Source organism: Python bivittatus, unplaced genomic scaffold (genome assembly GCF_059951505.1).
Source record: "Python bivittatus isolate LINGU-HERP-01145 unplaced genomic scaffold, Pbiv_v1 ctg000080_np1212, whole genome shotgun sequence".
NCBI classification, from domain to species: domain Eukaryota; kingdom Metazoa; phylum Chordata; class Lepidosauria; order Squamata; family Pythonidae; genus Python; species Python bivittatus.
The window spans coordinates 5,448,768-5,468,637 of NW_028277035.1; the positions used below are offsets into that span (position 1 = coordinate 5,448,768).

Genomic DNA, 19,870 nt, shown 5'->3' on the forward strand with positions numbered 1-19,870 from the left:
GTTCCTCTTGTCCTAAGTGCCAGCCTTTTCAAGCATGACACCTATGGGTATTTCCCCACTGATAGCCCCTTACCAGTTCTCATTGTTAATGTGGTCCCCAAATCCTGGAGTGTCAATGACAGTCAGCTTCATACGAACACCTTTTTCCTCAATATCTAAAATGGAAACGCGAAGAAATTAAACAGCAACGTATCACTTTGGGATGAGCACAGTAAAAGCATGTGGGAAATCTCTCTTCATGTGCATGTTTATTGAAGATGCTTGTGATAAAGATGTTTAAGCATTTAAACATTTCAGGAATCTTCCATCATAGTCCACTTAAAGACGGCTCCCTGAACCCTCTTTCCCTGGCTGCCAGATTTCCACAAAAAAGAGGCCAGCAATCTCTTAGCAAGACTCACCGTGTGTGATGGACTTGATTTCAATTGTCTTGGGAATACGTTCTTCAGAACTTGGTTGCACTGATTTGCGACTGATCTTGGATTTGAAAAGGGTATTGATTAGAGTTGATTTTCCCAAGCCACTCTGACCTGAAAAATAGGAGACAATTTCAGAAAGCCACATTTCATTACTGAGGCCACCCCATAGCTAGTCCGAGCACGTCCAAACTATCCTTGGATAACATGTGATGATACACACAAAGATTGCTACTGTTACAGTAGCAATCTTTGTGTGTATCATCACATGTTATCCAAGGACAGATGGATGTGCTCAGACTAGCTATGGGGTGGCTTCATAATCTGGATTACTGACTGCATTACATTTTATGACAGTTCTTTTGTCCTGTTTCATGGACAGAAGGGTTGTTTCCACAATAAGAAGCATTAGGGAAAACTGCATGTCAAATATAAGGTATAAGAATTATATATTAAGACTTGCAGCTTTTTTTTCATTTTGCTCTACATGTACAAAACAAGCTAAAATGAAAGAATAATTAATAATTAGCAGGATAATTAATAAAAAAGGAACTAATTTTTATAATACATGCTTAATTTCTGGTCTTTCCCTCTGCTTACAACTGGTTTATTCCCTTCTTTCCAACCCTGTAATTCGCATGACTGTCTCTAACCCCATTTTCTAAGAATCAAATAATATTCTCTCCAAGTCTTCTTGTATTAGGGAAATCATGCCAGTCTTCACATCTCTTTATGAGAACAACTTCAAGGAGGAAGAAATACATGGTTCTTAAGTCAAAAAAGAGGAAAAGCTTCTGTCCGGGTTACATCTGTGTGCTTTCTGCTATCTGAGAAGCTCAAAGTGGCATTTTTAAGCACACCGGAATTGATCATGCTAACTGGAGCTGTTGGTGGATCTTCAGTAACAGTTGGAGTCCAGAGATTTCCTGGTCCAACTCTATGGACTAATTTTAGATGACAAACAGTAGAACAGTTTGGCTTAAACTAAGCAGATTGTGCTTAATTCCCAGTTAAATCAATAAATTAAAAAATCACAACCAGTTTTTCATGGCATTTCAATGAAACTCATGTTCAACTTGGCCTTCCTCCAATCCAGTATCCCACTTTCTTCATAAATGAATATCTTTTCACTTCCAAAACTTGTATGCCACTGTCCCACACTGGTTGGCAAATATTAAATTATTTTCTTCTAATATTGACTGTATATAACATATAGGAGTTTTACAAAGGAAACCTACCAAAAATATTGTAATTTATTATTGGCTTTTAACAGGAATTCCAGTCAGCCAATTAAGTGCCATCCTGTCCCCAATTTCCCATTTTTCTTTTCCAACTTAGAATTCCACAGTACTCCATGTACACTATGTATGGTCAGTATTCATGAAGTGGTTCTAAAGATACATCAGTCTCTCCTTTTAATGGTAATCTGGAGATTTTATGCAAGTCCGGAGTGTACTGAAACTTGCCTGTTGGTTTCAGAAATCCCATTCCATCTCTGTTGCTATCGGCAAGGGAGCGCTATGCTTATTATTAGTGGAAATAATATGCATGGATGAATGAGAAATGAACACATCTTATTTTTCAAAGAATGAGCTGAGACAAGTGATGAAAAAAATAAGCTGTCTTCAATTTTTAGAAAGAAGTTTGAGCAACAAAATATTGTTTTCCTTCCTTTAGTTGATAACCTGCTTATATAGTAAACCAGTGGTTATAAAGATGAGAGAACATGGCTCATGTTTCTGAAAACTATTCATGAATTCTGTTTTTTAGCAAGTTGAAAAGGACAACTAAGTGTTAGACCAAAATGCTAATGCTGAGTTTGAAATGGGAGTCTAGAAGTTCTTTTAAATGGATTCAGCCATCTTCTGCAGCTACAACTCAAGCCAAAATTCAAAGAAGCTAAAAGATAAAAAAATGTCAAGTGACCAAAATATATGAACATGTCATTATTTAGATAAGAGGTGTTTAAGGGGAGTGCCACAGTGGTTAAGTCTTATACAGAACACAGGAAATGTAATCCGCATGTATGCATTACAAAAATCTTAACTGCCAGCTACTTTTAACATCAAAACCAAGAATGTATGCAGAAGTATTTTAAAATGTCTCCTCCTAACCTTCATTTCTCTCTCCTAACTAAAAAAAAAAAGAGTGTGTACTACCACACCTTGATAGGAAGAGGCAATAATCTGGAAAGACCTAGGTGGAAAAAAGTTGCTTTTATTATTTGTTTTTCATTATTACAACATTAATGCACAGACACTGAATCCTAGTATACAGGTAACACAAAGGAAGTGGGGGCGGGGGTGTTACAAGAGTATAGAAAAATCTGGTCTAATACAACCAACCATATCAATATGTCATTCTTTAACTGACTGCACAAGTTTTTACTATTAAAGGGGGGTGGGGAATGAAGAGTTCACAATGATGAGAACGGCCTCAGTCACAGCAGACAGATCTCCAGAGTGGAAGATAAGGAAGATAATAAATGCATGAGCAATTGAAAACATCATTGAAGCAACCCAAGAGGCCGTACGCTTATAACACATGAGTCCAAGGTCCATGGACATGGGAACATCCTGTGTGAAAGCATGACCCAGAGAGGGTATAAAATAAATGAAGGTCCTATTAGGAATAGCAGATTAACTATTTAATCAAAGAACTTTATTTTTCATCTTGTTTAGTTGCAAAGGTCAGCCAATAAATCACATGTTCTTTCTAAAACTGTAAAGTACAGTATTTGTTCGTGTCATGCCAGAGTGAAATATAAACTGGTATCACCAGACACTCATCTTAAAAGGGCCAGCAAAACTCTCAATTCTTTTGGAGAGACATCTTAGAAATAAAGTACAGCATAAGGCCAACTGAGAAGTAATGAAACTTCATATTTTAACCCAACTTAGCTGTGAATCTTAATTGCAACTTTCCTGCTGTATTTATATTTATGTTTCTATTTATTTATTTAGAAACTTACATGGGTGCCTATCTTATGCAAGATAATCTGGGCAACTCTCAATAATATTAAGCAAAAACAGAATAAATAAAACAACCCAACCCCATGACAACATCATATATCCCAAATGCAACACCACAACTTCACATAACCTACCCATGCTCTTACATTTGCTGGGCTCACTTCTACCCCAGCCCAAAGCCTGGGTGAACAGCCAGGTCTTCATAGCCCTCTGAAGGGCTAATAGGGTGAATGTCAGGGGTGAGGCTGTTCCAAAGGGTCAGGGCAACTATAGAAAAGCTACTCTGACTCTATAGCCTGATCTAATATACATGTGTCCAACTATATAGTACACACAGAGAGAAGTTTGCAATGAAACAAGTGCTGGGACAAGAAATGCAGAGTTTTAATTTTGCACACAGTTTTGCTCATCCATAAAAATAAGCACACATGCCCACATTGGAATGAATCCAATCTTCCTCAGGAATATTAGAAATGCAGTATGAACAGGAATGAAAAGTTTATGGGTGTCAAAGAAACCAGGAAACCAGATGTATTGCTATATTTCTGGCACTGCCTTTCAAACAGCCACAAATAAAGACAGAAAAATTCTACACTGAATGCTTCACTTCCTAAGCATATTGAGTCAGCTTGAGCCAGGGCATTTTGAGATTTTATTAAAAATGGCGCACCAACCCCTTCAAGGAAATGAAACAAAGTATTTTTAACAGTCAAGTATTCAGTTAATGTGAACATCAAAACTGCAGTTTTAACTACCTTCAAAATAAACGTCAACTGTCTACATTGGTTAATCTGCTAACCATCTGGAGCTAAATATGTGCTGAATACTATGTGCACACAGTCTGCAATAAAATCCAAGAAAAAGAAGAAATAAATGAAAAAATATGCAGTACAACCCTTTTAGAGAATCCTAGAAAGATGGAATTGAACTATTGGGCTCTAAATGGGCTGAGGCTGGGGACACAAACCAGGAAATTTTAGTTATCTTCCAGGTTTAAATTAAATTTGAAATAACTCATTTCTCTAATTACCCAGGATGAGCAAGAATTACCAGTAGGCAACCAGGCAAAGCAGCATTGTAGGCACACCACTGACTTATAAGTTTGGAAATGGCACACTCTCTTTCTGTTTTCCTAGAAAGCAAATTTAATTATTTTGTAATGGAGGCTGCAGCCCAGCTGTCTCCCTTCCCTGCCTTAGCCTGCTTTCACAAAAACATTTTCACATGCAATAGCCACAGTACATCCCTGGATCATTGACATGCTTTAGCCATCATTCTATGTTTGACCTTTCCTTTCTTTTTGGCTTATCTGGAGGTTGAGTCATGGCAACTGACTTCTTTTCTTTTGGTTTGATACATTTGCATGACTTAACCTCCAGATAATTTCACCTGGATGACTAAGAATCTTCATCACCATATTCTTTTTGGCTTGATAATTTCATTCCCCCAAAAGACCTGGTATGACCAGTCACAAAGCATTTATTTACCAGAAGAAAAACTAATGAGGTTGCTCCATCAATCTGGCTCTAAAATTAATGCCAGTTTCTCCTCTTGTCATTTTAATCATGATGTTTGAACAAAGTGTCACTGTAATAGTCATGTAGGAGATGTCACTTCATAAGAGCTTTAAAAAAAAAAAAAAGCTATTTTCTGAACAGAAATTAGAACAGCCTAGGGAAATTATTATTGAGATTTTATCCCACCTTTTTATATATAACTCAAGGTGGCAAACATGCCTAATTTTCCTGCCTCCTATTTTCCCCACAACAACAACAACCCTGTGAGGTGAGTTGGGCTGAGTGAGAATGACTGGCCCAAAGTCACTCAGCCAGCTTTCATGCCTAAGGGAGGTCTAGAACTCAGTTTCCTGGTTTCTAGGCCAGCCCATTCACCACTACACCAAATGGGCTATCGCCCACAGTCGGTCACTTATAGTCAAGGATGCACCTATTTTACTGTTTCTACCAGAGCAAGGACTCTTTTTATTTGTTCATGTATCAGTCCTTAATTCAAAGTTCAAAGCAATGAATGCAGAAGTGATACATTTCTTCCGCCTCTCCAAAAGTGTAAGAAGTTTTTTGTTCCCATGGAAGAAGACTGGAAGGAAAATCTTTTCCCTGGACTAAGATCCACAAATGGGGGTGGGGTGATGTTATAGAGGTAGTCCTTGCTTAATGACCATTTGTTTAACAACAGTTCGAAGTTATGACAACCTTGAAAAAAGTGCTTTAAACCTTATGAGTGCACACTTATGAGCATCGCAAACTGTCGCACCCTCCCCCAAATTGCAACCTTTTTTGCGATGGTCATAAAGTGAATCACTGTGGTCGTTAAGAGAATCATGTGGTCATTAAGTGAATCACATGGTCATTAAGCAAATTCTGGCAAAAACTGTCAACTGGGGAAGCTGGATTCACTTAATGACTGTATCTGCTTAACGGCCACAATGATTCACTTTATGATGTCACAAAAAGGTCGTAAAATGTGTCCAGTCACATGGTGACTCATTTAACAACCATCCTGCTTAACAACCAATTTTCCAGTCCCTATTGTGGTTGTTAAGCAAGGACTACCTGTACTTAGCTGGCCAGGACAGTCAGTGATGAGCAGATTCTTCTTCAGCAACACTCATTCTTCCTACTTTGTGAAACATAACTAGAGTTACATGCAGAAATTGAGGGACGCCTTTATTAGTCTTTTCAGGTAAACACCTTTACCTTTCAGACCTTTTCTGCCATTAGTCTTTGGTATTACCCTTATGGAATATGTTTCATCCTATTATCAAAGCATCAGAGAAAAAACTAGCTGCAAGCTACAACCTAATCAGGAAGTGGAAATAAACCACTGCAAGGAGTGTAACATGCTATCTTCAAGAATTACAAGCTGATGTAGCATCAAGTGCTAGATTTGCTAGATTTTGCAAGCATTTTAAAATTCAGGTTCGCTAAACATACCCATAATGCTGAAGGAGATGGAGCATGAACAGAAAGAAAAGTGGGGGTTAGAACAGAGTGGCAAGAATGAACTCAGAGCTACGACTGAGGATCAACAGAGTTGCATCTAATGAAAGCTAAACATTGGACTAAGTATCTGCTCCGATTGGTAAAAAAGGGACCAAAGGAAGTGCGTCATTGTTTAGATAAGAGCTGCTCACAAGCAGTTTTTTAACAACCTCTGTTACATTTAAGAGATTACAGGGTGATTTTTTTATTTGATTTCTTCCAAAGGAGTATTATAGCGCAACTTCAAATAACCTTGAAGAATGGCACAGCCGAACAGGACTGGCTTTTCATTTTTTAGTGGAAGAAATTCAATCACAGAACGCCAACTAGTATATATCGAAGTTGAAACAGCTTACTAAAGGCCACGTGTCCTTGACTTTTGACGCGGAGGACAAAGAGGCTTATTAGAGAACGCACATAATCACCTTGACATTCAGACTATAAAACATCTGTTTTATTAATCAACAGAAGAATTTACCAAATTGGATAAGTAAGAATTCACAAATGCTACTTGCTGTTGTTCATACAGATGGGAGGAAAGAAAACAATCAGGAGTGGACAGGTTAAGAGATAATAGGGGGGATCAAGGGTATATAGCCTTGGTGCCCTCCAGTTGTTCTGGGCAACAACTCAGCAGCCTTAGCTAGTATGACCAAAGTAAGAGATGTAGCCTACACAGACTCACCAAGGTAAGAAGACTTACCAACAACCATGATGTTGAACTCAAAGCCTTGTTTCATGGCTTTCCTTCGCATCTGTTCGAGGATGGCATCAATCCCAACATAGGCGAAGTCAGCGGCTGGCTTCTCTGTTCTCGTTGGCGCAGCTTGCTTGAGGCCAACATCTCGAGTGGCTTCCATCATGCTGCTGGGATAACTGGGAATGGTCTCTGAACCTGTTAGTGAAAAACCAACCAACCAGTCAATATAATATATTCACAGATCTATTAGTAGTGCGCATAAATGCCCAGTTTCGGATGCTTCACCTCTAGCCACTTTGCCATTCCTTGGCCTTCAGCTGTCTTCGGATTAATCCTGACACTGCTGAACAATGCTAAGCCATATTTTGATTTGAACCTTGCCAATAGTTTGGGATTCCCTGGCAATGCTGGTGGTGAATTCTACTGTGGTCAAGCTCAGCTCTATATCAGTTCCCTGTAGCCCTTGCGCTGGTGAGAAACATGATTCCCCCAAGTTTAAATTATATTGGGGGGGGGAACCTGAAAACAGTTTCCAACCATTTCTCTTTCTCTGCGTGTATGTACATAAAAAAACTATCTACACACGACTGTAAAAATAAAGAGCTCTTACTGCAAAATGACATGATATTTTCAGGTTTTTATAAAGTTAAGTTTGCAAGTTGTCATGGATTCAACTAACATCATTAATTCTTTTCCCCTTTGTTGGCAAGGCCTCTTCGTCATGATCTCATCTTCTTCCTTTATACAAGGGTTTTTCTATTTAATAAAGCTTTGGAAGACTTGGCCCCTGTAATATCTTAAACAGGGCCATCCATTACAGCCACTAGGGATGTGAGAAATCTATAAGCCAATAGCGTGAGTTTAGCACCCAAGGTTTCAGAATAAACTATGTGTAAAAGCAATAAATGACTGTACGGACATCCTGCCAGAATCCACCATTAGGAGGAAGAAATATATCACTGTCCTTAGTCACAGTAAGAAGCCAACACATTTACAAAATGCTCCATATCCCCTTATCAAAACCCACTGGCAAAGGGTACAGATTTGGGAACGCAACCCTAAGTACTACTTAGGTACTACTCAAAATTTCCATATCTGATAAGCCTTTCCCCCTTACCAGTGTGGTTAGGACTGCAGCCTTGATGTAATACATGTACAATCAATCTTGAGCCTTGGTGAAGTGAATCTACTGAATTGTCCCAAACTAAGAAACTATTAGCGCTTCATCATTAGTGCGTGTACCTTCTAATAGCAAAATTAATCCAGGCTAGAAGTAGTATTGGTTTCACATTCAGAAGCTTTGAAAAGCTGTGCGGGATCGGATCAAAAACCTGTTGGAAACCTGTCAGCTGCCCCATGGCACAGAATTTCAATTTAACAACTTGATGCACAAATAAGAACTTCTGTTTTATCTGTTCAGAATCTCCCACTCTTCTGGTTGATTCAATGAAGCTTCATGACACACAACTTTTTAAACCTCTCTAACTTATACTGGCTTCTGAGACAGGGAAGGTGATATCTGCAAGCAACAATCTGCCCCCAGGCATCTCTGTTGGTGGCTACCAGGCTCCCTGCTCCTCTTTACCAAGTTTATCTTAATTAAAAATAATAGAAAGATGGCACTTGCAAACACCTGCCTTTAGTATCATTTGGAGCTCTCTGGGATGATAAAGAACATCCCAGGGGCTACTTTGTGTTCTGGCAAATGGGTATTTTATACCTAGGATGGCAGCCATTTTCACAGCATCCAAACCTTCTGAACATTTCAGATGTGCCTCTGGCCCTAGCCTTGTCTTCCTTGATAGCCCCCAAAGGTTTTCTGTCATGTGGAAATTGCTTCAGCAGCCTGGTCACGTTGGCTGTGTTCACATACTTAATGAAGTCAGTTAAAGACCTAGCGGTTGCATATACAAATGATGTAAAAGCGTACTAACTAGTGCTAACTAGTGTCAGTACTGGTTAACGGTTTGTGCATGTGTGTGTCTTTTTGTTCTGTCCTCCCTATATAATCTGGTTTGGTTGACAAACCTGGCCATTTCCCTGCTCCTTCCTAAGTCTATATAATTTTTGAATAAATTAAAAAGCACAAGCTCCAATCTAGATCCCTAGGGAACTCTACATTTACATCTATCAGTAATGAGAACCATTCTTTTATCCCTACTCTGCTAGTTGCTGGTATGTGTCTGCATGAAAGTGTTGAATAAACAGTCATGCATGACATGAAAAGACAAGGGGGAAGTGGTTTGTATTCATATCACTTTTTATTTTTATCTGCGTCTTTTTAGAACTTGACTGCAAAGAACAGAAGAATAATGATTTCTGCTGAAAGTTCCAGGAAAAACTAGGCCAAAACAAAGTTAGGCCATTTAGGCGAAAACTAAACCATATTTTAAAAACATGGCATCCATTCAAACCTGCATAGGTTCCCTGATTTCTTCCTGGGAAGTCAGCTATGCAGGTAACTATCCAGAGAGGTCATAAACAAGAAGTGAAATGCAAAAATTTGAAACAGATTTAGGAAATGATGTAACAACCCTCCAACACTGACACCCAGGAGACAACAGGGACATCCATATATGTACCATCTGGTTGCCACAATGTGGGACATGTGGAACATTTATAGCCTAATGGCACAAAAACCCCTTTCTCAGAATTAAACTCAGTTTAAATGTAATTTTTCATGTCAGCAAAACCTTATTTTATGAAAGACAGACCCTGAAAGCCCCTAAATCACAAGTACATTCCTCTATCCACTGGTTCAACGCTATATCTGTTGCCGTGGATGTAACGTCCATGTTGTACCAAGAAGACAGCATCTTTATAACAGACAGGATTCTCTTGTTGAACTCTCATTCAGTAAGAATAAGAAGTATTGAGGAGAATGTTTTTATGTGACTTATTGAGGACTGTCTTACATTACATTACATTACATTACATTACATTATGTGGAGCAACTACAAAGTATTTCCATGTAGAGCACGACTCTGAGTCTCAAGAGCCTTGATCAAATCGCTTGCACATAGGATATTCAATGTTCGGAAGAAGGAGTTCTCCTTAACTTGCTAGTTTTCTATATGAAAGGAATGTTGGGAAGGAGAAAATATAGAGGCATACTCAGTCATATGAACAAAGCACTGTTTGTAGTGCCTGTAATCCAGGCATAGGATTCATTCAGAATGTTGATTTAGGGTACTGTAAAAGGAATATTAGCAATTCCAGCAGATACACACATGTTTCCTTCTCTCCATCACACGCACAACACACTTGAGACATCAGCAGCAGAAATTGCTGTTCAGGGAAAGACTGATTCCAGCTGGCTAGAAGAAAACATTCCATCAGAAAGGAGAAGAAAAAGGGCAAGCAAGAAAACCTTTTCATATCCTGCCTCTAAAATGTTGAACCTACTTTGGATTCATTATCAAGCTACAGAGAAGATTCTAATGCAATCACTTTAGCCTTTGGCACCATATGTTCACCAGTTTGTGACAGAAGAAATGATCACCTGAGACAACTCTAGCTTATTAATAAATAAATAAAAGTAGATGGCTCCTCATCTCCATTGATCATCAGTTCCCATGCACCTTCCCCAAGGGGGAGTTCTACCTCATCTGGGCATGTTTCTGCAAGCAGCAAATGTGTGTTCAATAGTGTGGCCTGGCTTGAAGCTGTTTGTTATAGAGTGAGGTGGTTTTTTTTTTTTTTTAAAGCTCTGCAAAAAGCGAAGAAAATTAAATCCTTCTACTGTTCTCAGTTGACGATGGAATTTCTCTCCCCGCCCCCATGTTCCATGACAGGAACTCATTACTAACTAGCAGCAGCCTCCTACTTACAACAGGAAGTCCCTGTGGGAATTTTCTCTCTCTCCCATCCCAATTTTGTAAGGAGTGTATATACATCCTTAGTCTCACCCTTCCTGCAGGGTTGGAGCTCCCTGTTGTTCAGCTAAGATGTGTAAGCGTGAGAAAAGTGGGAACCGGGGAGGAAGGCAAACTGTGACAATCATCTGAGGAGAGATGATGCAGATGGAGAGCAAATATTGGCCTCTTCCACATGTTTCCCCTCAAAATTGTGGGACCTGATTGGATCTTGGAAAATTGAGCTGACTAACTAAGAAACACTGCAAAAACTGTTTGAAATGTTTCTCTGAAACTATGGGGAAGGGCAATTTCCCATTATCAGGAGCTTCTGCTCATCCCATCTCCTGGGACTTGTATCTCCAACTGTAGCCAAGTGCAACCGTGGCTTGCCACTATCCTGCCCAGCCCTTCTCAGCTGCTCCAAGGAACAGTTTTGCCACTTCTTTCAATTGGATTTCTTGGAACTTTTGTTCCCTTACTACAAAGGGGGGGCAAGGAATTTCTCCCACCAAAACCAAGTTGCCCATTGGATTGGTGAAGCTGAACAGGTAACAGGTTACAATATAGCAAAGTCACAAACTGAATGAAAAAGACTGACTACAAGAGCATTTGTTTAAAGAAAATGTAGCATGAATGTGTGTGTGTATATATTTATATATGCAGAGGCATCTGCAGGATCCAGTGTTTTAGTCAAAATGATGAAAGCAGGGTTGTTCCCTCACAAAGCACACTTCACTCCTGTTAGAATCAGAAGGTTTTATATGTCATTCGTTTACTCATATGCAATTGTTTGAACGTTTTAAGCTGGACAAAAAGAATTATAGATTTGCTAGTGAAACATCTTATTTTGAGACTCAACTTTGTACAAATGATGAACATGTTATTGCTAAAATATGTAAGATGTTGTTAGGAATGAATTTAGAAGATGAACAACTCAAGGAATGTATGATTAAATAGGCTAAAAACTTCGGATATAATATCACATTGGAACAATGGGAAAATGTGTGGAACAAAAGTTTGAAATTTACATTGAATTATAATTTAAAAGAAAATGTTTATAAAATGATGTAACATTGGCATTTAACTCCTGATAAGTTGTCAAAAATGTATACTGGTATAACATATGTTTTGTTGGAAATGTTCGCAGGGAGAAGGAACCTTTTATCACTTTTGGTGGATCTGTGAAAAGGCTAAAAAATGGTGGGATCAGATATGTATTGTTATTCAAAAGATTCTTAAAGTGAGCATTCAAAACTGTTCCTATTGGGTTTGATGGAGAAAGGACTGGAGAAACAACATGGAATCTTGCTTTTATATATGATCACAGCTGCAAGACTGTTATATGCGCAAAGATGGAAGGATTCACAAATACCTACAGTGGAAGAATGGATTATTAAATTAATGGACTTGGCTCAAATGGTGAAATTAACAGTGTTAATAACAGATAATACCATTTCTAAATTTGTCTCATGGCAACCCTTCTTAGATTACATGCTCGAGGGCGAAAAAAATGAAGCTCTGATTGTGGGATTTAATGATTAGATAGTGTGCTGATAGAAATAATGTGAATTTGGATTACATAGTGGTAAGAGATTAACCTTTTTTAAATTTGTATTTATATCTGTATTGGAGATAGTCAGAAGCCACCTTCTGTTTTATCTATCTATTTTCACTATTTTAGTTTTTTGTCTTTTTCTTTTAGTTCTTTCTTCGCTATACTTTTCGATTTGTATTTTAACTGTGTTTTTTATATATAACAATAAAAGTTTTAATTAAAAAAAAAAGCAACTTCACTCCTTCTGTACATGCACACAGCACCACAATACATAGACAAAAGAGGTGGGGCCTGCATTGCATCAGCACAACAGAGTGCCCGTTTCATCATCTGCTCTCCTGGCCTCTCTTGCTGATGCCTCCGTATGAACGTACAGGAGAAAGAGTCTCTGATTAGCACAGTTAACACCAAAACAGTCCTTGAGTCAACACAATACAAAAGCCCTCTTTTGCACTCATTTTTCTTCAGCTTGGTTACAACTTACTGCCTAAAAAAGACAAACTAAACAATGCAAGTTACATACCTACTCAGGCCTTCAATTCAAAGGCTAAAGATGTACAGTATGTCAAAGACCATACAAAAAGAAAAGGCCCCTTCAAACTGAACTTGACTTGGAGACTTCATGAACAATCTATTTAATCTACTTAACCTTCTGAGATCAGCTAAAATCAGGCCAGCTTCAGAAGGGTTCCTTTCCACCCACAATAATTAGTGCACCAACTAATTATTCCGCAGAAAAGGCAAACCACAGCATACCAATTAAATAAACTGAAATGTATTTGGTGATTACATCCCAACCCCACAATTGCTCCCATTTATCACTGCCGCCTATTTATTTAAAAATTAAGCAGGGAACACATTGCAGCAAACCTGTTTCCCTGACCCCTCGAGTTTGGATTTACACGTACATTACACATAATGAAATAGACTTTCTCTCTCCAAGCTATGTCTCAAGAAAATTCCTCCAAACCTGAAGAAAATTAGGAGGATGGAGAATAGTGCCTGCCCACAAGATGCAATTCTTTCTCCTACTTCCATGCTCTGGCTATTCTTCTCTGAGAAAGTGAAACTAGGACCACCAAGAATGCATTCAGTAATGATCTTTTTAAAGTATCCAGCAGTCAAGTTCAGTAAAGTCTGCATTTAGGAATTATGCACACTGGTCTTTTTTCCAGAAATTCTACCTGAGTGCCTATTCCTAGCAGCTCAGCTGACCATAGGAGGAATGTTCTAAGAATGGCTAAGCAGGGCTTTCCATCTGATTTGAAACAGGACCTTTGGAATGCGCAGGAGGACAAATGTAACACCAATCTGTGACTCTTTAAAACAGCATGGTCTGTTTCTAGGATCAAGCAGGTAAGCAGCTGTGAAATTTGGGGGAAAGACATAGTTACTTTAGTGATTTGCAAAGAGGTGCTGCATTAACATTCTTGCATGTTCCAAAGCACCGCTTCGAAATCAAATCCAAAGAACAACCCTGGTTCTAAGCAACATTATGCTGTTCTGTAACTAGGTTAGGTAGCCAGAAACAATTAAAGTTGAGAACAACATCACACAGGTTTTTATTCAAATAAGCACACAGTCAGACAGATGGGCCAGATGGAGGGAGGACACTGCTCTCCCTGCAGAAGTGTAGCCACTACCGTAGAAAAGACAAGTGACCATGGTCACCGCAAAGCACTTCCAATTGAATCCAAAGTCACCATGCAACTTTTTCATCTTTACCCCTTTAACAGACATCTGTGGTAAGGAAAAACATGGAAGAAGTGATAGAAAAACACTGCCCCCTCCCCTCACTCAAATCACTGGATAAGACAGGATAATTAAGCAATAAAATGTTATCTTCTTACAAACCTAATATTTTATCTTTCAGAATCCAGTACATGTACTACAGGATTGTGAAGAAAAAAAAAGGAGAGGAGGAGAGAATCCTCTATGACACTTTGAGTGACAAGAAAAGAAAGGCAGGAAACAAATATCCGGGTATCTATAAGACTGCCTGCTTGATGCAGAATGTAACTGTCTGATGCATGCTGGTAGAAAGCTCTTGTTAAGAGTTCCTACCCCATGGGAGACATGGTGGGAGAAGACTCAGAGATAAGCATTTTTTGGCAGGGCTCCCCTCCTATGCAGCCAGCTACCATCAGAAACAAGAACTGCATCCTCACCATTAACATCCAGAGAGTGATTAAAAACTTGGCTATTTAAGCAGACATAGGGAGATAGAGGATGTGACAAGTAGACCTCTAGGGTGTGTATGATGCTATTTATTATAGCTTATGAAGATTATGTTTGTAATTGAGCTGTAATTTAAATTGTCTGATATAATTTTACTTGTTCCATGCTATATAATTTGCTTTACTTGTAAGCTGCTTAGTTTTGCTCAGCTGAAGTGACCTAAAAGTGGAAGGAAGGAGCAGAAAACCCTAACCTGGCTCCAATATATGACAATAAAAAATGAATTATATAACCATTTGTTCAAGACATAAGACCCTGATCTGCAGTCCAGCTAGATGCTTCTTTAGCTTGTTAGTGGGCTCAAGAGACTCTATTTGTGACAGCTCATTTCATTCACAAAAAGTATTAAATTCATGCTGTTTTGTAATATTCTGTGTGAACAGGAATAACTGATAAGATAGACCCACAGAGTGAAAAAAATGATTAGAATGTTGAAGTCATTGAGAAGCAGCTATGGAGTTTAAAAAGAGAATGAGTGGGTACAGTCCGTTCAGTTCTGCCTCATAGGGAAGAGATACAAGCTAAGCCAGAGAAAGATTCATAACCGTGGTTGGAATCTCTAGAAAGAAAGTACTGGACTGGGCCCAGAAGGGTGGAGAGAGAAGCGTTGGCTGAGAAGGCTACTAAATGGGTTTTACTCTCTCTACTTTCCAGGGTACTGCTCCAGGAAGGAAGGAAGGGCATATGGGAAGAAGAGTTAGAAAGCAATCAAGATTATCTTGGTTCTAACTAAAGAAAAGTCACAGGTAATTTTTTTTAGTAGGAAAAGTAAAAGATGGCACATTTCCATCACCCTGGTTCAGGCCTCTGCTTCAGAATGTATCAACTTCAGGTAAAACCTCAATGTTTCAGAAATGTAATAGGCTGTGCTGGAATCATTAATACCAAAATGCTGCCCTAGCTTTCTACAATGCAGATTCACCCAGTTAATTTTATTCATGGGAAGCCATGATTAGTGAATCCTGGATTTCAGAGTTTTGTTTTTGTCTAGAGTGGACAGCTATCAATTTGCTGATAGAAGAGGTCTGGGACAGATAATGTACTTCGGCACTGGATCAGTTACTGAAATGCTTTATGTAGGGCACCCAGTTACCTCAGAGTGGAATGAAAAGTAGAATTTTAAAAAATCTGAATTTTCCCTGTAGAAGCATACCAAAAAAATAAAGAATGTAGAAAGAGAAAATGGGGAAAACCTCAAAGGAGGACTCCTTGCCTTTATTAGAATTCACTCAACATTTCTACGTATATATTTATTTCTGCCTGTACCAGCAGAAGTGCTGATCCACTGGTGTGCCTATCTTTAGCCAGCACAGAGGCCCTCTCTCTTTCTCTGCCAAGGACACAGACCGCTTATTCATTCCACAGTAAACAATATGGGCCATCTAAGCAAGCCTTCAACCATAGGGGGTCAGGGGTTGGGAAACAAAGGACCTTCTTATGGTACTAGAGAAATTAATTATATAGACAAGGCAAGGACAAAAGGGATGGAGCTTAAGTACTCGCCTGTTGGACCTCATATGTAACTTGATATGTTGATAACTTGTATGACATGTGACAGAAAAACATTGAATGCTTCCTTCCATCTAGGGGTTTGCTACTGGGAAGAATTCCAGATCAGCATGATTCTACCCATAGTTTACTGATCTGAATATATACATAATATATATATGTGCTGTCCTTTAATGTGGACTCTTCTTTTACAAGCAGAATTAACTCAGATACATAGAATCTTCTTTTTCCTGTCCTATTTGTATACATCTTCTATCTGCCTGCTGATTTGGTTCCTACTTAGATAACAGTATACTGTCACATCATATACTTCTGATTATCAGGCATGCCCCAGATCCATTATCTAAGGACTCTTAGTTCTGAAAGTATGAGAATTATTAGAAAACAGTAACATAGACAAACTTGCTTGAACTCCCCATTTTTATGGTTCCTTGTATCACTCATCAACTTCCCATTGTAAGGTTGGAAATGGACCTCACTACCCCAAGCCCTAGCAGAAACTGGCTGGAGGGCAAGTTCTTTTCCTCTAGACATCATTTCATTCTTCTTTGGTCTGGGGTGATGGTTGTGGTAATGGAAAATTGCTGAACTTCAAGTTAAAAACCAACAATTCTGCAGTGGATAAATATTGAGCCCCAAACTCCCAGTTCTAAAAACTGCAAACTCAGCAAGTCACCCTGACTTCTATAACAATGGGAATAACAAGGTTAAAAGGGACAACTAACCAAAGAAAACAGTTCAAACTAGGCACTGAATAGTGGATGGTAAGATGCTGCACACTGGAAACTTTTGCACACTTTTTAAACTCCCCAAAAGGAGAAGTGTTGCTTCTAATAAAAATCTACAGAAAGGGGCAGACCCCCTTCACTTTTTTCAATTTTGTTATGTTGCAGCCTGATACTAAAATCATTCAAATACATTTTTTTCTCATTAATCTACACTCAGTACCCATAATGACAAAGTGAAAACAGAATTTTAGAAATGTCTGTAAATTTATTAAAAAGGAAAAACTGAAATATCACATTGGCATAAGTATTCCAAGCAACACTTGAAATTCAGCTTAGGTGCCTCCCATTTCTCTTGATCCTTGCTGAGCTGTTTCTACACCTTGACTGGAGTCCACCTGTGGTAAATTAAATTGATTGGACATGATTTGGAAAGGCACACACCTCTCTATAGAAGGCCTCACAGCTGACAATGCATACTGTATCAGAGCAAAAGCCGTGAGGTCAAAGGAACTGCCTGCAGAGCTCAGAGACAGGATTACTGCAGGGCACAGATCTGGGGAAGGCTACAAGAAAATTTCCGCTGCACTGAAGGTTCCCAAGAGCACAGTGGTCTCCATAATTCTCAAATGGAAGAAGTTGGGCACAACCAGGACTCTTCTCTCCCTGAGCAATCAGGGAAGAAGAGCCTTAGTAAGGGAGGTGACCAAGAACCCGATGGTCACTCTGACTGAGTTCGAGAGATCCTGTGTGGAGATGGGACAAAGTTCCAGAAGGACAACCATCACTGCAGCCCTCCGCCGATCTGGGCTTTCTGGCAGAGCGGCTAAACGGAAGCCTCTCCTCAGTGCAAAACACATGAAATTCTGCTTGCAGTTTACAAAAAAGCACCCAAAGGACTCTTGGACTGTGAGGAACAAGATTCTCTGGTCTGATGAAACCAAGATTGAACTGCTTGGCTTCAATTCTAAACGTTATGTCTGGAGGAAACCAGGCACTGCTCATCACCTGCCCAATACCATCCCATCAGTGAAGAACTGTGGCAGCATCATGCTGTGGGGGGTGTTTTTCAGCAGCAGGGACTGGGAGACTGGTCAGGGTTGAGGGAAAGCTGAATGGAGCAAAATACAGAGATATCCTCAATGAAAACCTGTCCCACAGCTCTCAGGACCTCAGACTGGGCCGAAGGTTCACCTTCCAACATGACAACGATCCTAAGCACACAGCCAAGACAACACAGGAATGGCTTAGGGGCAACTCTGTGAATGTCCTAGAGTGGCCCAGCCAGAGCCCTGACTTGAACCCTATTGAACATCTCTACAGAGACCTGAAAATGGCTGTCCACCGACTGTCCTCATCCGACCTGATTGAGCTTGAGAGGATTTGCAAAGAAGAATGGCAGAAAATCCCCCAATCCAGGTGTTCAAAGCTTGTCGCGTCATACCGAAAAAGACTTGAGGCTGTAATTGCTGCCAAAGGTGCTTCAACAAAGTACTGAGTAAAGGGTCTGAATACTTAAGTACATGTGATATTTCAGTTTTTCCTTTTTAATAAATTTACAGACATTTCTAAAATTCTGTTTTCACTTTGTCATTATGGGGTACTGAGTGTAGATTAATGAGAAAAAAAATGAATTTGAACGATTGTAGTATCAGGCTGCAACATAACAAAATTGAAAAAAGTGAAGGGGATCTGAATACTTTCTGAATGCACTCTATATGCTTCTCCATTAATTTGAAATATGAACCTTTTTTTATCATTCTACTCCCCACCATAACATTGGATTGGAGTGGGTGGTTATATTAAATCCAATTAATTATAATAATTTAGATTGAAAAATTATTATGAAAAATTGAAACAGGTTGTATATTCGACAATAAGCAGCAGCCAAGTATACACTATTGAACTACATCCCCGGCTTCTTATTAATTAATAACATCTACCATATTATTCTGAAACAAATCGGGATCTGGGGTCACACTAGTTTCTCTGGGTTTACCTATACATGGGTAATAATGCCACTATTAATCTTGGGGATTATTAGCTTTATTAAGCATTATCCAATGCTGATATTGGTTGCAAGGACTTTTCCCAGGGCTGGTGGGATAAAGAAGCAAACTGTGACTGATATCCCAGTGTTGGATACATAAAATCCAGCTATTACTTTGAAATGTCTCCATTCTCAAATGAATTTTGTTAGCCTCCTTGAAGGCTGGTCAGAGCAGAAATCAAATAACTAAATGTGTAAATAAATGAGTTGCTGGCACAACTCCTCTGGTAAGATAATGTAAATCTTTTGATATTAACAATGCTGGTGATGATCTTAGATGATATACCAGATAAAATGTTAGTGATTTTTTTATACTTACAAAATTACATTTATTTACTTTTCTCAGCTGCCCTTGAGGAAGTTCAAGATGCAGCCTGATATCAGCACCTGATGATTTAAATGTCTGCAGTTCCTTATTCCATCCATATAAATAGTTCAAACTATATGGCTTAAACAACAAGCTCTCCCCTGTTTTTATTATCATCTTATTTCATGAAGACCTTTGGAGAATTTGAAAGCCTGAAAAATCAAGTTGGCCTAGTGAATAAAAACACTGTCCTTCATTCAACATGTAACTATATTTCAAACATTCACAGGAACTTCTTACATAGTATCTCAACAAAACCATGACTTAGTATTTTTATTTTTACACGTATCCTGATTCTACCCACTGAGAAGCAAGCCTTGCTCATTTCACCATAGTAGGACTTGAATGTATTTATTTGGAAATCTTAATTAATTAAGGAGGGGTCCCTTGAGTTGGTGAACACCATCCAATAAATGTATGGTCAAGATGAGATTTGGACACTAAATTCAGGTACACCACTATTTCACTAGGTTACACCA

At 38.9% G+C, this 19,870-nt stretch overlaps 1 protein-coding gene across 3 annotated transcripts in view; it reads right to left on the reverse strand.

Moving 5' to 3' along the window:
* The window catches only part of SEPTIN9 (septin 9), a 233,958-nt gene that overhangs the window by 22,424 nt on the left and 191,664 nt on the right, over positions 1-19,870 (reverse strand). For all 3 annotated transcript variants that reach the window (XM_088133419.1, XM_007426667.4, XM_007426666.4), the window contains 3 exons: positions 7,094-7,285; positions 402-530; positions 74-155 (listed from right to left, as the gene is read on the reverse strand). In XM_088133419.1, coding sequence (XP_087989545.1) covers positions 74-155; positions 402-530; positions 7,094-7,285 — 403 coding nt within the window. The remainder of the gene's footprint in view (positions 1-73; positions 156-401; positions 531-7,093; positions 7,286-19,870) is intronic.